Genomic DNA, 21533 nt, shown 5'->3' with positions numbered 1-21533 from the left:
CTTTAGTTAGTTTGTGGGCTATAGTGATGCTGTGTGGCTTTAATAGTCTGTTGGTTGTTTCTGAGATGTTTTTGATGTATGATAGTGTTATCCTTTTCATAGCTTGTGTTGGTTGTACTGTAGTGGGTTGAGCGGTCAGGCACGTTTTGATAAAGTTGTGTGGGCATCCATTTTGTTGGAATATGTTGTATAGGCAGTTTGTTTCCTTTTTCCGCTGTTCTGGGTTGCTGGAGTGCATTTGTGCTCATCTGAATAATGTTCTTACACAGCTCTTGTGGGAGGTATGATTATTTTGGTAATGGAGCACTTGGCTAGTATGGGTTGTTTTTCAATAGACTTGCATTTCTAATTTCCCATCGTTTCCTCTGCTGACGTGGATATCCAGGAAGGGTAGTGTGTTGTTTTCTTCTTTCCTTGTGAATTTTATTCCTTTGAAGATGTTGTTTCATGTGTCTTCTCTAGTTGTTCCTTTTTTATTATGATGGTGTCATCTACATACTGGATCCCTACTTTTGGTTGTATGTGTGGGAGTGCTATAGTTTCCAGACGCTGTATTACAGTCTCTGCTATGAGTCCTGAGTGGTGATCCCATGGGTGTTCCTCTGATTTGTTGATATATTTGTCCATCAAACTGAAAGTAGATAGTGAGGTAGAGGTTGGTAAGGTCCATGATTCTGGATATTTCGATCTTAGTGTATTTGGCTAGGTCGCATGTGTTGTGTAGTACTACTGCCATGGATTCTTTCACTAGTTCTCAATCACTGGATGTAAAGAGTGCTGTGACATCAAATGAAACCATAATTTCATCTTCTATTTTTAGGTCTTTGATATTCTGGAGGTACTCTAGTGGGAGTTGATAGAATATTCGCTCGCCTCTGTGAGATGTCCAAGTTTTGTATGTTTTTTGGCTATGTTGTATGTTGGGGTCCCTGGTAATGATACAATATGGACGAAGTGGTATGTTGGGCTTGTATATTTTTTGGGCGTCCATAGAAGTCTGGGAGGATGGGTCCACTGCTTTTCATCCACCACTGTTCTTTTGTGATGTGGCCTTTCTTGGTTAGGTCACTGAGGGTTCTCTTGATCAGGTTGTCTTGTTTCTGCATTGGGTTGGTGTTTACTGGGATGTAGGTTACTTTGTCCACCAGTAATTCTTTAGCTTTTTGTATGCGTTGTGTTCTGTCTATGATAACCATGATTCAGCCTGTCTGCTGGGAGGATGGTAATGGTTTGGTCTTTCTTTAGGTTTTTGAGGGCTGCTTTGTTCTCTGCTCTGAGTTGGTTCTGATTCTGTGTTCTTCTGGTCTGTAATATGATTGCCTGTCTTATGTTTCCTTGGGTCTCTGTGTCAGGTCCTGTGGTTTTAAATGCTGCTTCTAAGGCTGCAAGGAATTCTGATTAGCATTGTCTATGTTATAGTTGAGGCCTTTCTGGAAAATACTATGTTCTCCAGTGGATAGTGGGCAGTTGGACATGCTGAATACCCATTTCGGTTCAGATACCTCTTTGCTTTTGGGACTTAGCTTAAGAAGTTTGGTTGGAGTTTGTTTTCCTTTTTTCAGCTTGTCTTAGTGATGTAGTCTTGATGGTAGTTGTCAGCATTTTTGTATGCTCTGAGGTCATGGTTTGTTCCTTAAGCTGCTCCTTAAGTGTGCTGGTATTTGTTTAGTCTGCGGTAAGTACCCATGATCATTAGCCATATCATTTTTTGGCCACTTTGTTGAGCTATTTTCCATCCAGCTGTGCAATTTATTGGAGGTTTGTATCTGACACTGGTGTATCTGACACTGAGGTTTTTATCTTTACTGTTTCATTTGCAGCTGCAGTATAGGAATAGCATTATATCTAGATCACAGATAGAGTACTATTATATGTCTTACTCAAAACTCAGTCCATTTATTTCACTTGGATAAGTATCCCTTGGTAAGAATGTACAGTATTGCTGTCTGAATTGTATTTCTAGCAACCCCAAACATTCCTGTTTCCAATACCACCACCACATACTATCTGTTCTCAAAGTATGAGGGGAATGTTGCTACCGAGTATTGGATGTCATGTAACATTTTCTCAAGAAAATTGATCACAGTGGCTACTGCCACATTTTCCAATCCATGCCATTAGATAATTAGCTTTCATTACAACATGAGCATCAGGGGCAACTCTGTGTCAATAATATAAAGGAAAAGGAAATTCAAAGAGAGTGACAGGAATCATTTAATAGTATGTTAAGGAATCACAGCTAGAGGTCTTTTGTTGCATTCGTAATTAACATAAATTGCACCTGTCTTCAGGAACTTGCAGTTCTGAAATCACAAACTAAATACTGGCTAAGTATACAATTTCCTTGTCCTTACATCATCTTTTCTGGATTACAGTCTATAAGAATACCTTTGCAAGTCAGCCAGTAAAGCTTATAAACCATTCCTCATATATTGTGCTAAATATATGAGAGACAATAAAGTTGAACATGCTTCAACACATTCAGAAAAGGTACTTCTGAACACATGGGAGTGTGAGTGCAGCACCTCTTTAAAGCAGCTGAACTTTCATTTTCAAACATAGCTGTGTTAGTGAGTCAACTCATAAAAGCAGACAGATCTTTTTTCACTTGCATGGACACTTTAAAAATTGCGGCTGCCTTAAAGAGATGCTATGTTCACACATTCTGAAGCACCTCTTCTGAATCATTTTCAAATAATCCTAATACTGATGACCTGAAAAAGATGGGAGAGTAACAATTCCCTCCCCCCATTTACAAAAACTTGCTTGCCTGCTTAAAGACAGGGATTGCTTGCCATGGGCAATTAATACTGATCTTTTACAAATCTATCCAAGTGTATCAAAGTTCTTGGGTATAGTTCAGTATTTTGAGAAATATTATAGGAGAACAGACTACAGGAAAAAACTGAAATTTAAAAATAAATTATTTTTCACATATATATATATATATATATATATATATATATATACACACACACACACACACACACACACACAAACTGCTATTTACAAACATATACTTGGAACATTTGGCCAGAGAGTAAAATTTATTCTTCAATGATTTAACCAACTGCACACTTTTTTTTAATTAACATGAATATAATTAAATTATTTTACCCCATTTGGAATGCTAACAAGTCTTGGCTAACAAGAAGCATTCAGTATTACCTCTCTATAGGATTTACACTAAAACACTATTAAGAATCATAATTCATCAATTCTCCCCCTCCCCAAAAAATACCCTAGTGTTTGAATTTTCTTTTATTTCAGGTACTAACCAATCACACCTAACCTTTTCTAAATGACACAGTACACAAAGGCTAGAGTTGAAGCAGACAATCAAGCACAGCTTTCCCATTTATCAGATAAGCAGCTGGTTTGGGGGGGGAGTTTCCCCTCTTTTGTACATGTTTACAGATTCATCTGGAGAAACGTAAGAAAGCTAGGCTCATTTCCTGAGTTTGAATCCATTTCTTTGTTTCTCTGTTAACAAACTAATTCAAAATAACTATTGAAGAAAAAACATATTTTTCTCCTTGGTGAATGAACTTAAGCAGCTTCAGTTGCTAGATAAATTCTAGCCAGAGATTAAGTTATATCTTGCCAATAACATAATTACAGACTTTAGAACACTATGCTAAAACTGGGTAAAGTGACCTATACTTTGGGATTCAGAGAGGCACAAGTATAAGAAAAGTATCAGTAAGATTATAAAGTAGATTATTTCAGCATAACTGGCATTTTCCCCATAAGAATTAAGTAGCATGTTCTGTTGTAAGAAAAGTAAATTATCCCATTCAAACTCTGTAATAGAGTATTACTTTATTACAATTATTTTAGTATATAAATCTTAAGAAAATAACTAATCATAAAAACACACTAAATAATATTTGAGAAATAATTTCCAGAACTTTCTGTCAAGGCAACTTATGGCAATGACCCTGTAAATTGGGGGAGAATCCAACTGGTCAAACTTCTGGGATGGTCTTTGGTTCTAATACCCTAACTGTAATCTTGCCCTTATCCACATGGATGCAAAGGCAAAGATATTAAAACAAAAACAGAGCAAATGAATTTCAGATGCCCCAGAGAACATCATTACTGATTACTGATCTCTTTTGACTCAAAAATAGTTTGAAATGTGTGAATTAGCTCGATTTAAAATGACAGAAAGAAAAATGTCATACGTGCAGGAATTTGCTCTCCCAATATCAACAATACATTTTGAATTTAAAATTCTTGGTTTAAAAAATAGGGGAAAGGGTTGGGGGGGGGGGGAACACCAATATTTTTGGCCCTCAACAATCCACACAGTAAAAGGAAATGGAGAGATGCCGTCAGTTTGGCTACATCTATTGCTTATACAGAGGAATTTAATGGAATTAGTCACAAATACAGAAATCAATATTTCTATATGGAAATGAAAACCCATAAGCATCTACGTAATGCAAGCAAGGCCATATAAGTACCACCACGCCACCAATATAGATCTACTACTTGTATGCACCTTATGGATGCCAAGACAATCTCTCCTTTTACATCAGATTCATTAAAATATAAATGTTGATAATCATGCCTTTGTGTTCTGTTCTTCGGAAGACAGAATAAATATATTTAAGAAATTACCAAACTTGGAAGTAACTTCTCACTGAGGCTACTTCCGGCATAAAAGTCTATGTGATGAAAGGGAAAAACTCCATCAAGACCACCTTGATTCCTAGTGACAACATGGACAGGCCCATTTAGTTTTCTTGGCAGCAATATGGAAGTGGCTTGCCACTACCTTCTTTTTAGATTTGTTTTTTCATCTTCTCAGTCTATTCCATGGATTTCTTTATAATCTTTGTAACGGCTAAAATTGGCAAGGCAGGAACCACCAATTTTCAGGCCAGAGAGTAAAATTTGTTCTAGTGGTTATGGCACCAGGTTAGAAACCAGGAGACTGAGAGTTCCAGTCCTACCTTAGGCGTGAAAGCCAGCTGGGTGACTTTGGGCCAGTCACTCTCTCTCAGCCCAACTCACCTCACAGGGTTCTTGTTGGGGGGAAAATAGGGGGAGGAAGGAATATTAGGTATATTCACTGCCTTGAGTTATTTATAAAAATAATAATGGCAGGATAAAAAAAATTTAGACAAAAAAAATATGGAAACACTGAACAGATGTCTCCAACCCTCAAGGCTGGGAAAAAATGACCAAAAGTTTGTCAACTGCTCAAAAATGCAATGAGAAAAAGACTGGAACAGACATACATGTAGAGCTTAATTTCTATATCTGGGCAGATCTTCTGTGCATTTATTACTACCACTTTTAAAAAACATTCTAGAAACTAAACAACTGCATTACTATTGTATAAAATATACTTTACAAAAGGATCCTTACTATATAAAAGCTATACATTGAAATTAAAAAGTATATATACACTAAACTACCTAAGGGAGATGGAAACAAGAGGAGAAAAAAGACCAACCTCCCACCAATAGAAAATAAAAATAAGAAAACACAACTACACAACACTAAAATATCATAAAACCCTAGCCTAAATTAGTTCTACTCCTAATATATTTTTTTAAAAATAGAAATATATCAACTTATTAAATATATATAAATTTATCCTATTTCACATTAAGATTCAACTTTCAAAACTCAAACTATACTGTCTGGCCATGCTTCTGTTTCAGAACAAGTTGATAAGAAAATTTTTAGAGCCCAGGACACAAGCATTCTTCCATGAGTACACAACCATATTTTTTGCAACAGTCCAACCTCAATATATCCAAAGTTCTTCAAAGACTGAATAGTTTCAATTTTGGGGGATGGAATGTAGCTTAATTCAGTGCTGGATTTACAATTGGTGAGGTCTTAAGCTATATTAAACTTGGAGGCCCCTTGTTAAAAAGTTATACCAGAAGGTCTCACTAAGATGTGTACTAAAACAGGAACTTGAGACACCACAAAAAAATTGAAAAAATATACACGGCTTTAAATTGTTTAATAGCAAGGTATTTAAAGGGAAAAATACAATTTTCAAATGAATACATTTACTGATTACATATTTATCATTTGGTTGGCTTGATCTCTCTCATAGATTATAATATAGTATGCCCTGGAAACAATACTTAAATGTAATTTTTAAAATACAGGTAGTCCTTGCTTAACAATCGTTCATTTAAAAATGGTTCAAAGTTACGACGGCCTCAGAAAAAGTGCTTCATGGCCCATAAAGCACTTCCGGCCATCATAAAACATTGCACCACCACTACTCCTGCGGTCACATTGCCACATTTTGAGCACTTGGCAACCAGCTCACATTTACGACCAGCTGTCAAGTGTGATTGTCATTTACAATCTTCTCTGCTGGCTTCCTCAGAAAGTCCATGGGAAGCTTGGAGGGAAGGTTGCAAGCAGAGGAGACGAAGAGGAGCTGAAATCCCTCTGCGGGCTGCAGGAAGGGAGCTGAAATCCTGAAGATTTGAGCTCTGTTCCTGCAGCCCCACAAAGAATTTCCCCTCCGTGCACGGAGGGGAGGGGAAACCCTTTGGCAGGCTGCAGGAACATTTGAGAGCAGGAACATTTGAGATTTAAGGAAGTGCTTGATTTAAGGAAGTGCTACCAGGTGTGTCTCTATCCTCCAAATTACCATTTCCCCTTTGAATCTAAATCATTATATAGTCATAATAACTAGTGTCTATAGACAACTGAGAACCAACTCTACTACTTCTGGATTAAAAAAATGAGAGCTAAGAATATGGATGCCATCTCAGTCACCCTTCAGATGAGTTTTCCCCCTCAATTTTTCATAGCATAGCAATAAAGATACTAATCAGAACATAGGGCTTTAACATCTACAAGGTTAGAGTCTGAAAAATAATCCTCTGACTTCATTATTCAGGACTTTTAAATCAGGAAAGAGCCTCCATGAAGATAAAAGATATTCTTATCAAGCTTCTATAACAACCCAGCAGAGTATCATCATCTGCTATACCTGAAGTTGCAAAAATGCAAAATTCATTACAGTACTAGCCTTGTATGAACCTCAACTTCCTACCCAGCCACATGTCATACCTGGTAGCACTTTCTTAAATCAAGCGCATCTTCTTCTGGGATTGAGGTATGAACCAGGAAAAGATGTAGCTTCTCTAAAGGAGTTGCCAGCAGGACAGTGTGGGCGTATGCACACTTCCAAATTATCTTTTCCCCTTCAAATCCAGATCTCTGCATAGCACTATTATTTATAAGTAGTTGTAGTAGAAAACGGCCAGAGGTTATAAAATGGATTTATAAAATTGTGATCAAAAACATTCAGTAGCAAAAGGCCCGAATATGGAGTTTTAAATTCATACACCCTAAAATAATTAATCTAAGACCAAACAATTCTTGCTCCTGTTAATGATAATACCATTAATGTATTATTACATGAAATAGTAAAAAGAACAGCAAATTTAAACTAATACTTCTTTCTATAAAGATGGCTTCAAGTGGATGAACAACCTCTGATAAATATCCTCATCATCATCTTTTAGTTCACATATACCGCTCAACACAGCAATGATGTTAAAAAGAAAGTTGTTCTACAAGGGTTAAAGGTGTGAAAACCCAGGAAAAAATGGAAAATATTAGAGGAAAAAAACATCTTGTTTCTCTTATAAATCAGAAATAACAGCAGGCGTATAATGCCTCAATAAGTTCACGTATTAAGGACTAGATGGAGCAGCTTAGTTCTTTCCTCTCACACAAAAAGGGCCAAAGAAAAACTAAGAAATGGATTTTAAACTATAAACAGCAGTATTGTACTTCAGTAAATTTACAACTAGTTAAAACAATGGCATCCATAGTTTCTTCATAAATGAGTCTGCATCATCCTGAAAGGAATTATCAAGTAGGACACTCACCACCACCAGTGCTATTCAACATCCGTATAAATGACCCAGAGGGTGAAAAAGTTGCTTATTCAATTTGCAGAATTAAATTTGGGAGTTATGACTTGCTGACAATGTGTGAAGGAAAACCCTGGTGTACTAATGGAGCATGGAACACATTAAGCAAATCACTGCATCCAGATCATAGGAAGTAATAAATACCATTGTACTTTATACTAGTTAGACCAGTGATGGCAAACGTATGACATGGGTCAAAGGTGACACACCAGTGTTCACCAACACCCAACAACAACTACTCTCCCTGTTTGAGTTATCAAAGAAACTGAGTTTGTTTTACTTGTATTTTATTTTTGTAAGTATTTAACATTTCTTTATATAATAACACCACGCATGACTGGACTGTATTTTTTTTTAATAAATGAATATGTAAAGAATTGTTTCTCTTTTGTTTGGGGGTGGGTGACATGCCAGCAGAGCCAAGTTAGGCATTTTTCAAATTTTTGACACGCCGAGCCCAAAAGGTTCGCCATCACTGGGTTAGACCACACTTGAAATATTGACTAAAATAATACATATCAAGAAGTATTGACTAAAATAGTACATATTAAAAAGTATTTTGTCTGAATGTTATTTTAAATTACTTTGAGGCTTTTTTTAAACAGGAAGCTTATGCAAATATTTTAAATATATAAATGGACATGGAAAAGCTGGAACAATCTCATAAGAGAGCCTAGCCTGCCAAAGAGAAGACTAAGGAAGGATATAGTAGCTGTCTACCAATATCCAAAAGGCTGTCACATACAACAGGGGGCAGAATCAGTTCTCTACTGAAAGTGAGTGCAGGACAAGGACCAAGAAGGTGAAATTAAAAGAAAGGAATTCATGCTAAACACTAGGAGGAATTTCCTAATGGCAGTAGCTGTCAAAGAGCGGAACAATCAGCTCAGAAGGCTTGATGGACTCACCCTCACTGGAAATTTTCAGGTGAGGGCGGGATAGTTACTTGTGGAGAAAGATTTGGCAGATTCCTGTACTGAGCAAAGAATTCAACTGAATTATTTATAAGATCCTTTCCAATTCATGTATTATAGGATTCTACCAATAGTTAGTGTGTTTGTATATGACCAATAGTTTACAGGACAGTGGAATTAAATACACAATCAATCAATCAATCAATCAATCAAAGTTTATTGATTAGCCCTTAGGCCATATCAAAATTCAAAATTTCAAACACAAAGTGTTAATAAAACCCAATGTAATAACAAATTAGGTAAAATGGAAATAAAATACAACAATTAAGTATACAGATAAGTGAGAGTACAGATCATATTTCCGTGTCACCCCTACAATTTACCCCAATCAACCTCACGTATGCAGATCTCAACTGTATTGTTTTACTCAGACACCGAGCTGTATTATATGTTATTTTCAAGTTCTGACCACACATAAGATATGTTGTTTTAATATGTGGTTCCCAATGGGTCATTCGGTTAATGTATGATCCAAGGTACATATCTCTCTCTCCTTCTTATACAAATTACAGTCAAATAATATATGTGCTAAGTCTTCTATCTCTGATGCTCCACAGATACAAGTGCGTTCATTATAAGGGATACAATGGAATCACCCATATCTAACCATTGTATCAAGCTCATACATACAAAGAAATACTACATCAGAAAGCTTTGTATACAGCTATGGTTAAAGTAGGTAGCATCCTAGTCACTGAAACATTTCTGAGTACAATATGAATCTTGAATACTTAGCAAGTCTATTTCAGTTGTCTTCCAATAATGAGGTTTCTAACGATGCTGTAACACATTCAGAAGCTTTTATCTAAGGAATGTCTTCTTACAATTTGGTCAATTGTTCCTACATTTAATTCCAGGCCTGTGCTTGTTATTCTAGTCACATCTTTATGAAGAAATATGCTATTTTTTTCCCCTTTTGGCAAGCATCAGATTTTTGTAGCAATGCTGAATGAAATATTCCACAGTGAACATTTTCAAAAATGAACTGAGGTTGTTGCAATGGTGCCTATGTAAAGATGCTTAAAGACCTAACCAATCTATAGGCATCCATGTTTAAACAGAACACTCACCACTGTTTCTAAACTAAATATTGACATGATTTTAGGGCATGCTAATTTTCGAAAATAGTTGCAACGTCACAAACCTGAAACAATAATCTTTTGTCCTCTTAATATTCTATACCATACTCAGGCTTTTGCAACTTTGTACTGCATGTGCTGGGAGGCTCTATTCTTTCTGAACTTTTGACTTTCTATGCCAAAAATCTTGACAGTACTTGTTCTGTGGGAAGAAGGGAAAAGATAATGCTAGGGACCTGGAGAGTCCCCAAATCATGGGGGAAAGTGATGGCACAAATTGTTCCTGTTCTGGCAAAATGTCACTGTCAGATAGTAAGTGGGGCTCTTCTGAACTAAACCTGATGGTCCAAAGTCAGAGAGCTAATCCAATCCCAAAGGAAAACCCAGAGCAAGCAAAGGAGCACAGGAAACAACCAGAGACTGGCAAAGAGGGATCTCTGGCAAGCAACCTGAGTTTTTGAGGAAATATGCTGAAAATCTGCCAGCAATTTGATGTGCACTTTGCTTCTCAGACTTCAACTTTTTCCAATAATATATTCTAGCTCCTAGCTTCTTATAACCAATTTTCATCTCAATGGATGAAAGCTTGACTGGCCATCAGCTTTTCTTACACCTACACCTGGATAAATTATTTCACAGGCTCTATTCTTTTAATCATTCTTCAGTAGGGACACCTAGACAGGAAAATCAGGTTTGGTTTTTTGATTTTCCTATAACTGTAACTGAACAATCATCCAGCAAATGGAAGTAACTATTAAAAGGAGCTGTGTTTTGCTGGTGCAAATGATACATAAATGAGAGCTGGAAGAGGTGGGAACCACCATACTTATACTGGTAAGAGAACCAGAAATACCCATAAATTCTAAATATTAGGATTCTAGGACAGCTTGAATATAATAAGCTGGAGGCAATGACACACTTCATGCCAGAAGATCTACTGTAGTTCTGCTTAGGTATCACTAGTGCCTTACCTGCTCTGGCTCCAAAGGTAAGAATAGTCCTGTGACCTATGCCTCCAGTAACAAATTACATTCACCCAAGCAGCCCAAGCAGAAGCGCATTAAGAATGCACGAAGACTGGTGAACAAAACTGAAAAATGTCGCGGCTTTGAATTTTTTGGTGCTTAACCTCTTCTGCAAACTAAGACATATCCCTAATTGTCCTAATTAATTAGGATACATGACCCCATTGACAAGACAGTGTGATGGATTAGGTAGCTTTGGGCAGTATGTGCTGGAACTTAGGAGCGCTTTAAAGGGGCAGGCGTATTGCAAAATTGAGAACATTACTCATGTAACATTTGTTCACCACATCCTTTGACATCTGAGATTGGTAGGGTCACTGGAAAAAAGGATCTTAATATGGAGCAAGAGCTTTAAAGGGGAGGGTAAAGTATTTTCCCAAACCTCCCTCCCCTTCAAAGTTTACCTTTCTGCAACAATTCATTGTTATGTGTAACTTCACTAGGTTTAATTTTCTCACTACTAATGTTTCATAACTGGCTTCTTCCTAGTAACAATAATACTAAGCAGCCAAACAGTTGTGAATATCTGAAAACATCTCTAAATGTGAACAGTTTCATGCAAAACTAGTGTTTTATAAATCATGATTTGGAAATAGTGAAAGAAAATCAGAATAATTTGCTTGTGCAGTTTGTTCTTCAATACCTTAGGGTATCTAATCTGAGGAAGAGATTATCTTTTCAAATATATCTATTTCCTGCCCATCCACTTATTAGGGATTAGCCTAAATTTAGTAATTTTTACACCTTTGGTCCCCTCTTGATGTTACCGATTCCAACTTGATAATTTATTAAAAAGAAAGCCAAGACCATCCTCTGGCATGGAGAGAAAAAGCCTCAGGAACATAAAGTTCAGGCCAAGAACACACATTATTTGATCTGATTTATTATTATTGTAGTTATTGTTGGTCACACAGTCAGCCAGATGTTTAAATTGAATTTGGCATTTTTATCCACCTATTGAGTCCTTCCCAAGGATCTGGGACAGGCAGATGTTATTGTTTGATAGTGTTAAAACTATCATTGCAGGATGTATGCTGTTTCAAGTAAAGCTGCCTTTTGCAATTGACTGGTGCTGATTCTGTCAATGCAGACAGTACTCCAGATGTTTTGGGATTTCACCCAAGTGCCTATTACTGTTGGTATTATCTTTGCTTTCTTTTGCCACAGTCATTCTATTTCTATTTGCAGGTCTTTGAATTTTGTGATTTTCTCCAGCTCCTTCTCTTCTATTCTGCTGTCCCCAGGTATCGAAATGTCCACTATCCAGACTTTTTTGTCTTTATCAACAATTGTTAAGTCTGGGGTGTTATGTGGCAGGTGCTTGTCTGTCTGAATTCTAAAGTCCCATTATTATTGTTGGTTGCATAGTCAGCCAGATGTTTAGACTGGATTTGGGATTTTTATTCACCTATCGAGTCCTTCCCAAGGACCAGTGACACAAATCACTGATTTTTATCCATCCTGTGATACAAAGTAGGCAGAAGATTTTAAGATTATTAATATTGTCCAGACATAAGTAGCAATGCAAATTATTTCTATTATTAATTTTTAAAACACTATTTTCTGCACAGGATGGGAGAGACAAAATGCCACTAGTGGTTTGGCACTCCAGAATGTTTATCTTTTTTTATCTTTTTTGTTGTTATTATTATTTGTATGCCATCCCACCCTCAATGACTCTTGGCAACTTTAATTACCTACTGCACGGTGATCCGCTTTTTCAGGACCTCTTCACCAAAATTTATATTCACAAACACTAAGCTACTGCAATACAACATATTTTTAAAGCCAGCATAACCAAACAGCGGCTGGCCACTGCTATTCTTTCTACCACAATCCTGTTCCATCCCTCTAGTTTATTTCATGTCATTCAGAGAGGACAAAGTATATCATTAATGATGTCCCATACTTAGCAATAACAGAACATCCTCAATTAAGTATGGGAACTAAGATCGGAAGCTAGAATTTCTAAGGCTGGAATGGAGGTATAAAAACCACCCAGTTCAGAACATAATGATCATGCTCATATTCTGAAGACTGCATGTTAGTTAATGTCTTCTGTCAAGTCTTAAAATGTTATATGGGAAGGAAGGAATACACATACAAGTTTTAGGGTATACTTTTCAGAATTTTAGATTGCTTTAAACAAGGCTGCATTCTGCAGGTACGGTGCAAGGCTGTTTCTTTTGCCCTTGCAGTAAAGACAAGGGAAACACCCAGGCAATTACAGGTAGTCCTTGCTTAACAACTGTTCATTTAACAACAGTCCAGAGTTACAACAGTCTTTGGAAAAGTGCTTTACGACCCGTGTGGTCATGTGATCGCAATTTGCAACCTTTTTATGATGGTCATTAAGCGAGTCATTGTGGTCATTAAGCAAAACACGTGGTTGTTAAGCGAATTCCAGCAAAAAAGTCCACTGGGGAAGCTGGATTCACTTAACAACCATGTGATCTGCTTAACAATCATGTGATTTGCTTAACAACCATCATAAAAAAGGTTGTAAAATCAGCTCCGATTCACTTAACAACCAAATCGCTTAGCAACCTAAATTGCAGTCCCTATTGTGGACAGATAGTGAGGACTACCTGTAACTTCCTTTTAAGTGTCAAAATGACTGGAGAAGAGCAAACTATAGATCAGGCTAAAATGTACAGGAAAGGTTCTAGAGCAGATCAAAAGGGTAACTTGAAACTAATACAGTAATTACCAGAGGTTAAGAATTATTTGGAATTTAAATGGTTTTGTCAAGAACAAGTCTTATCAAAATATAAGTTGTGCTTTGATTGGGTATGTTCCTTATCAGATTGTGGCAATGCTGTAAACTTAATATATCTTGACTTCAGCAAGCATTTGACAAGTACTCCATGACATGCTGATTAGCAAGCCAGTTAAGCGCAAGCTGGATGTCAAGTCTTTCAGTATTTTTATGACTGAGCTGAATGAAGAGGTGAAGGAAATTATTAAATTTGCAGATAATACATTAGATGAAATAACTAATAGAGCTGTGGAGCACTTTGTAAACAAAATACACTTCAGAATACGTTGGGGTAAAAACATAGCATTTTTCTGAACTCCTTCAAGCAGCTATGTTTCTCCCAGGATTGTATGGCTACCATCCACAATTGCCACACAATAGTGGAAAAAGATATGTTGAATTTAAGGAACTGAAAAAAAGTGGTTTGTTCACATTCCCACTCTCCAAAGAACCAGCCCCAGCCCCAGCCCCACCCCCAGCAGTTAATACAGTGGAACCTCGGTTTACGAACTTAATTCGTTCCGTGACTCTGGTCGCGACCCGAATTGGTTGCGACCCGAAGCAAATTTTCCCATAAGGTTCAATGTAATTACTGTTAATCCGTTCTGGTGTGGAGGACAGGGAGGCGGCTATTGCTTGGAGGGAGAGTCCCCCTCCTTACGACCACGTGTCAGGGGTGGAAAATGGCCCCGGATCACATGTCAGGGGCGGAAAAATGGCCGCGGACCACGTGTCAGGGGCTGGAAAATGGCTGCGGACCACGTGTCAGGGGCGGGAAAATGGCCACGGACCACGTGTCAGGGGCGGGAAAATGGCCGCGGACCATGTGTCAGGGGCGGGAAAATGGCCGTGGACCAGGTCACGGGAGGGAAAATAGCCGCGGATCCTGTTCGTAACCCGAGGTGGAGTTCGCGAACCAAAGCAAAAATCTGCAGCCGGAGCTGGTCGTCACCCGAAAAGTTCGTGAACAGAAGCGTTCGTAACCCGAGGTTCCACTCTACTTTAGAAGACAGAGAAAAATTCAAATATTGAGGTTAGAGTAATAGGTTGAAAATAACATGATGAAATTTAATAGAGACAAGTATGAAGTTCTTTTCTTAGGGAGAAAAATAAATGCAAAGTATAGGGTTAGTAGGATACTTGGCTAGATAATGTAACATGTGAAAGATCTAGGAATAGCAGTTGATTATAAACTGACTATGAGATAATACAACTGAATACAAATCAATAGTGTGATATGGCATAAAAAAGGCAGATACAATTTTAAGCTGCATTTACAAAAGTGTAATTTCCAAATCATGAAAAGTAATCATAATTCCCCTTTATTCTGCTTTAGTCAGACCACATCTTGAGTACTCTGTCCAGTTATGGACACTATGTTTTAAGGATTCAGAGAATTTGGAACACCATCATAGAAGAGCAAGGATGATGCTGAATAAGGGAGTTGGAAATAAGTCCTATGAGGGATTGAAGGCCCTGGTATGGTTAACCATGAGAAAAGACAGCATTCTTCAAATATCTGAAAGCATGCCACAAAGAAAGTTGAGGCCTATTTTCTCTCATTGCAGAGGGCAGGACAGAGAATAATTAATTGATGCTACAGGAAGAAATATTCTGACTGTAAGTTAAAAAAAATATTTCTAGCAATCAGAGCAATTCAACAGCAGAACCCTTACTCAGAGAAATGGAAGACCTGACCATCTACATGAACTTGATGGCTTAAATGGTTCCTGCCAATTCTATGATTCTAAGAGATCTTAACAAATATTTTTGCCATCTTGTACTGACAGTTACATTTCACTTCAGAGATACAATCATGGACTAAATAATTTACTAAATATAAAATGATTAATCTTTCAAGTGAAGGGAACTGGACAAGAAAATGAGAAACCTGCATTCAGGAAAGAAAAAACACACAAAGAACATAGTTTTACTTACCAGTAGAAATGCAGTGCTTAAAGACATTTCTATTCTCTAAAGACAGGTGAGAATTCTCATTTGGTTCACATCCTGCAATTAATTTAATTTTCACTTCTCTGACTAAAATGTGCAATGAAATACCATTATTCTTTAGAATGTGTATTTCTCCCATTTTTGCAATGTGCATTTTTGCAATATAGATACATTTCTCCAACTCCATTAAGGCTGTGCAAATGAAATGCAACTGAGTCATACATATCCTGACTGCTTTGAGGACCTTCCCAGTTTACATGTACATGGACAGAAAGCAATTCAATTGAGTTTGGTACTGCAGTGAATCAGCAAACACACAGCTTTGCTAAAATCCACTGAAATTGTTGCTACAAACCAAGCATTCCTCAGAATGATCTTCGCAGCATTATTACTTATAATTTTACACAAAACAAATGCACAAAACTTTGACATTTTGAATAGGATTAATTTCAACATAATTTTGAATTTGCAACTTCTACTGAAATTATTAGAGCTTAAATCCCAATATCAGTAGAGAAGCAAAGCCATATTTCTAGCCCTGAGCTCATATATTGGCATTGGCTCTTCACTGGAAGAGCATTAATAGAGTATTTGGTAGCAGAACACCAACAGTATACGTGGTCCTACTAGAATTAAGAAAAATGGAAATAGATTAGGACAAAAGCCTATCTAGTCTGTGCAAAAAGCTGTATATATTTTATGATTGTGGCACTCTCCCCTAGCCTTCTCATATTGTAGATGAGAGCCATGTTACCACAACTCCTTTTTAAACAGGAAAAACTACTTCAACAGTAGGATCAAAACCAGAGAATTAGGAGGGGAAATGAGTGTTCAATCTTTTCTCTGCCTGTCAGTTCTTTACTATAAATAACCTTAAATTACCTGAATTCTAAATGTAAGCAATCATGCATGTGGAACACTTGAGCAGGTTGGGGAAAACCCCTCTGGTTACACCTCAGGAGAAAGACCAAGAGCATTCTTGTACTATTACTACTACTACAATGGAAATGCAGGCCATTGACAAAGCTGGGTAGGTCCATGAATACATACAGATGAGTTATACTTTACCATCCCTTCAAATATAAATTAATCCAAGTATTATAAATGAATATTCTTTGGATGCTTTCTCAGAGTCTCATCATCTTTTATAATTGATGGGTGGCACTTTCAGGTGGCACTGACCTGTGGAGGGAGTCTTGTATGGTACAAAACTTGAGATCTTATTGGCAAGTACCTTTTTAATGACTTAGGCCTTCAAGCATGTTCCTTAAAATTGGTTTAAACATCAATTTATTATATAAATAGTAACTTTGCTGCATTACAAATTTCACCACATTTGTATCTATAAGTGTCTTCCCAACTTTTGCATGTAAGAACTATTACTCCATTCTTTAACAATCTTTAATCAACATTTATACAGGTAGTCCTCACTTACCGACCACAATAGGGACTGGCAACTCTGTCACTAAATGGCATGGTCGTTAAGCATGCTGTCACATGACTGTGTTGATTTACGTCAATTCCAGCGGCGATTAAACAAATCACCACGGGTCATTACATGTGACGTCACATGACCCCGACTTGCAACTTCCTGCCAGCTTCCCCACTGAGTTGCTTGTCAGAAGCCGGCTATGAAGGTTGCAAATGGCAATCACCTGACCGTGGGACACTGCAACTGTCATAAACGTGAGCTGGTTGTCAAGCACCCAAATCGAAATCACATGACCACGGGGATGCTGTGATGGCTGCAACTTCACGGACCAGTCGTGAGTCTCATTTTTCAGTGCTGTCATACTTTCAAATGGTCGCTGAATGAGTGGTTGGTAAGTGAGGACTACCTGTAATCTGTGGTTATGTTAAAATAATTTTTCACTAACATAATATCAGTATGCACCATCTCTTATTACAAAGTCATATCGAAGTTCTGAACTTCATCAGCATACACATTCTCCTATTTCTTAATTTACTAAACGGCTTAAAGCTGCAAGTCACAGTTATATTAGCAATGTATCCATAAATTCTCTCTAACAGTTATGCTCAAGAACATGTACATTTAAACAAAACCCATTCACAGCTAGGAAAATCCATTAAAAATAATTATTCCAAGAAATACAAGATTTAAAAAAGAAACAAATCAGAGTCTACAGAGAACTTTGTGCATGCAATTTTAATTGTAGCAACATGAAGGATCAGTTAAAAAAGCACCCACTTTTTAAAAAATATATAGTGAAAGGATAAAAAAAACTATTACAAAAATATCAAATTCCACAAAAATAACATATAGCTACCTAAACGACAAAGTATTAAAAGTTACGATCCTCAAATTGAGCTTGGCTGATGGTGACTACATGGATCCATCTATGATTTCTTGGCAATATAAAGGAAGTGGTTTGCTACTACATTCTTTCAGAATGCTTTTTCAATTTCCCAGTATCCCCTGCTTAAAGTTAAGAATTTATTGTTGTTCCAATTCATGCTTCATTATAGAATTTGAAGAAGGAATGAAACCTACCAGAAGTTATATTTGTGAGCTAACATTTACACTTTTTTTCCCAAACAGCAGGCATCCTGTCAGCTAATTAAAAAAAAATATCAAAAACTAGGTGGCAGATGACTAGCCATGACCCTCCACAAACCAAAATAAGAAATCTAAATGCTAAATCTAGGACTCCTTAAACATAAAATAATTTATTTGAAACTATTTGATATTCTAGATATAGATGTATAGGGTAGAGGTATTAAGCAGTCAGGAGCCTATCCAGCCAATGATACTCAGGGATTTCCATTCATTTTTCTTATAATTAGTAGAACAGATTTTTTTTTAAAAAATTACAACAGTTCCCAGACAGAAACATTTTGTCAAGAGACATGCACACACTCATTTTTATCACCTGTGGTAAAGAATGAACAAATTCCTTGGATCACTTTGAAAACTGAACAAAACCAAGAATTTTAACCTGTTTAATTTGTTTAAGCTTATTTAACTTACTGCATAGCTTCTTCTCACACAAACTCTAACAATCCATTTGATTACTGTACAAGCACCTGCAGCTGTAACTGCAGAATAAAAACAGGGGCTGGAATGCAAATACAAGTGCTGAAAGGGAAAGCACAATTAACAACAGCATTTATTTCTTAGCCATTTTACTACAATCCTTGAAAACTCTGGCTTCCAGACATTTGATGTACTCCTGAATTTCACAAATATTAAGCAGTATCTGATAGGTACCTTTCGAGAACGAATTTAAAACTGACCTCATCCCAGCGTCATCAAAACTAACTAGGAACATCCAATGGCACTTCTCTCATCATGGCTGAGCAAGAGAGATCGATTCATTCTGCACGCAACCCTCCAACACGCTGTATCCACACTATGCAACAGTAATCCCACCAAGGCTTCACACGCCTACAAACTTCATCCGCATCTATAGAGAGCTCTTCACACGCTGCTGCCGCGAAACACAGGGCAGAAATGGGAAACACAGGATTAACCCAGGAACTTCATCCCCCGGGGTAGTATCTAAATATGCGGGTATCATAGGGAGAGGTTAGCAATTCCATTTATTTAGTTAAACACTCCATGACAAGACGTTATTCTCAATAGAGGGACGTCACTCCATTTGCTTGTTTAGTAGAAGGAAACCCAAGGCTTATCTTTGCACGTGCACGTGAGACTTGCCTGTGCACTAAGAACAGGAAATCGTTTTAGCTCCCTTTAGAAACGGTGTGCCAATCTCTCACCTCTACCACATCAGAACCGGGCCTCTACCGACCGGCTCCCCTCCCATCCACCGGCAGCCTCCTTGGGTCTCGGCACAAGCTCCCACCGCCCGCCGAAAATTCTCCTGTTGCTCAACCCCAAGTTCCCGCGTTCAGTCCTCCCAACCGGCCGGCCGGCCGAGGCCTCCCAAGGCCCCCGGCCACGCCCTTCCTCTGTCCCTTCCGACCCCGAGGCAGCTCCCCCTCCGGCTCCGCACCCCAAAGCCTCCGCGCCCCCTTCCCCAACAGCACTGCCGCAACCCCCCTCTTCCTCCGCCGTCTCCAGCGGCGACAGCACAGCTCCGCCAGCCACCCCGGGCGCCTCACCGCCCCATCCGCGCCGCAAGAAGCGACACAAAAATCTCCTTAACGACCGCGGCCGACGCCACAGGCCCCGCCGCCGACGCCGCTCCTTCGCGGGGCCCGCGCCCACTGTCGGCCCCGGCCGAGGCGGGCGGCCCCTCCACTCAGCTCCCCCGGCAACGCTTCCACCCATCCACCGGTCTGCTCTCCAACGCCTCCCCTCCCCCTCCCCCGGCTCACCATCGCTGCGCTTGATCTCCACGTAGATCCCTATCTGGATCTTGCCGAAGTTGGCCGTTGCCATCGCGTCATCGAGTGAAAGGGAGGGGGAGACACGGAGGACCAGGCGGCGAGGCGAGGGGCGCCCGGCGGAACGAGAAGGGGAAGCGGGAGGGGCGGCGGGAAAGAGGCGGCGGCGGCGGCGGCGGCTGCGGCCACAGCAGTTTCTACGGGAAAAGGGGAGGGGGAAGGGAGGAGGAGGAGGAGAAAAAGGCGCCGGCCGGATACAACAGTCGCCGGGAGCCGCTGCCGCTGCGCACACAATGGAGGCGTCACGGCAGGATCGGTTGAGGGAGTGGGAGGAGCAGAGGCGGGCGGCGGGCTTTCGGAGTTTGGCGTGAGGCGCTGCGGAAGCCGCCGCCGCCGCCCGCAAGCTTCCCGGCGCTTCCTCGGTTGTGCCCTCTGCGCTGGCTACGCCGCCGCGCTGAGCGAACCGGCGGGGGCGGGGGCGGGGACGGGCTCTCCTCTCTGCCTCCCGAACCCCAGCCCCTGCCTCGCTTCCTCGTCGGGAGCGTGCAGGGGTTACGAGGAAGGCCGCCCGACCAGGTGCAACCGGGCCTTGGTCCTTCCAGCCGACTTCCGGGTTGCGGAGCTGAGGTTACCGCGCTCCCCGATTTGCAGAGGAGGCCGCGAGACTGCGTGGAGAGGAGTCCGGTCGGAAGGCGGGTTCAGCTCTCGCTGCGTCCGTTCTTACCTCGCGTGGATTAGATGCCCTGGATGAATTAGAAGCCCCTTCATTACAGCCTTGTCATCTCGACTCTTGCTTGTCATTCCTGCGCAGGATCGTATCAAGTTGGGTCTACTCTATTTAAAATACTCCGGCCTCACCTGATCTCACCTGCCCTCTTAATAGTTCAAACCTGTTACCTTCCCAAGGGTGCTGTGAGATGGTTTATTTTGACACTAGTTCAGGGCTAAAAACCGCTGCTGCTCCCCGTCAGAGCCCCTCTAAGTAGCTGCTGTTGAGTTACAACTTTTTAAGCCGTGTTTGCATGGCGTGTCTGATCCTTCTCATCTTCCCAAGTCATTTTATCCACCTCCAGACTATCAGCAGAATACAGTCAGTGCATTGGGTTAGTCCTCCCAGGCTTTGTACAGAATGCTGAGAGACTTCTTGATTTTTTTTTTTCCTTTTGGTTAAAATTGATTTTTTTAAAAATTAAAATCCATGGTGGTGCTGACAGGGTGGGCATCACAAGAGAGTCGGGAATGCTTATTCAGCGCAGCGCTTTTGGCTTCCCGTAAGAAAATGGCAGCAGGAACAGAGACCCTAATGGAATTTGTCTCTTTCTCAGAAAGGGAAAGGGTGGCTTGATTAAATCTCCCCCTCCCCCCAGTATGCTGTTTAGGTTATGCAAAAGCCTGGGAGAATTATTTTGATCCAGGGGTGTTATGGAACCTGCATTTTTGAAGCTTAGGCCCAGTATACCACTCAAGTGCTGGGACTAAAGCTTTGACCTAAAAAAAGA

The 21533-nt window shown here is 39.5% G+C and overlaps 1 protein-coding gene across 3 annotated transcripts in view; it reads right to left on the bottom strand.

Annotated features, from left to right (window-relative positions):
• Positions 1 to 20610, bottom strand: part of KIF2A (kinesin family member 2A) — a 79938-nt gene extending 59328 nt beyond the window's left edge. The window contains exon 1 of one of the 3 annotated variants that reach the window (XM_088130445.1): positions 20026 to 20610. In XM_088130445.1, coding sequence (XP_087986571.1) covers positions 20026 to 20089 — 64 coding nt within the window. In that variant the 5' untranslated portion in view covers positions 20090 to 20610. The remainder of the gene's footprint in view (positions 1 to 20025) is intronic. The other 2 variants (XM_088130446.1, XM_088130447.1) reach the window with 2 other exon arrangements.
• Between the last annotated feature and the right edge of the window lie 923 nt (positions 20611 to 21533).

Source organism: Python bivittatus, unplaced genomic scaffold, assembly GCF_059951505.1.
Source record: "Python bivittatus isolate LINGU-HERP-01145 unplaced genomic scaffold, Pbiv_v1 ctg000850_np1212, whole genome shotgun sequence".
In the NCBI taxonomy this organism is placed as follows: domain Eukaryota; kingdom Metazoa; phylum Chordata; class Lepidosauria; order Squamata; family Pythonidae; genus Python; species Python bivittatus.
Note: the sequence above shows the minus strand (reverse complement) of the source record. Positions and strands in the feature narration are given on the sequence as shown.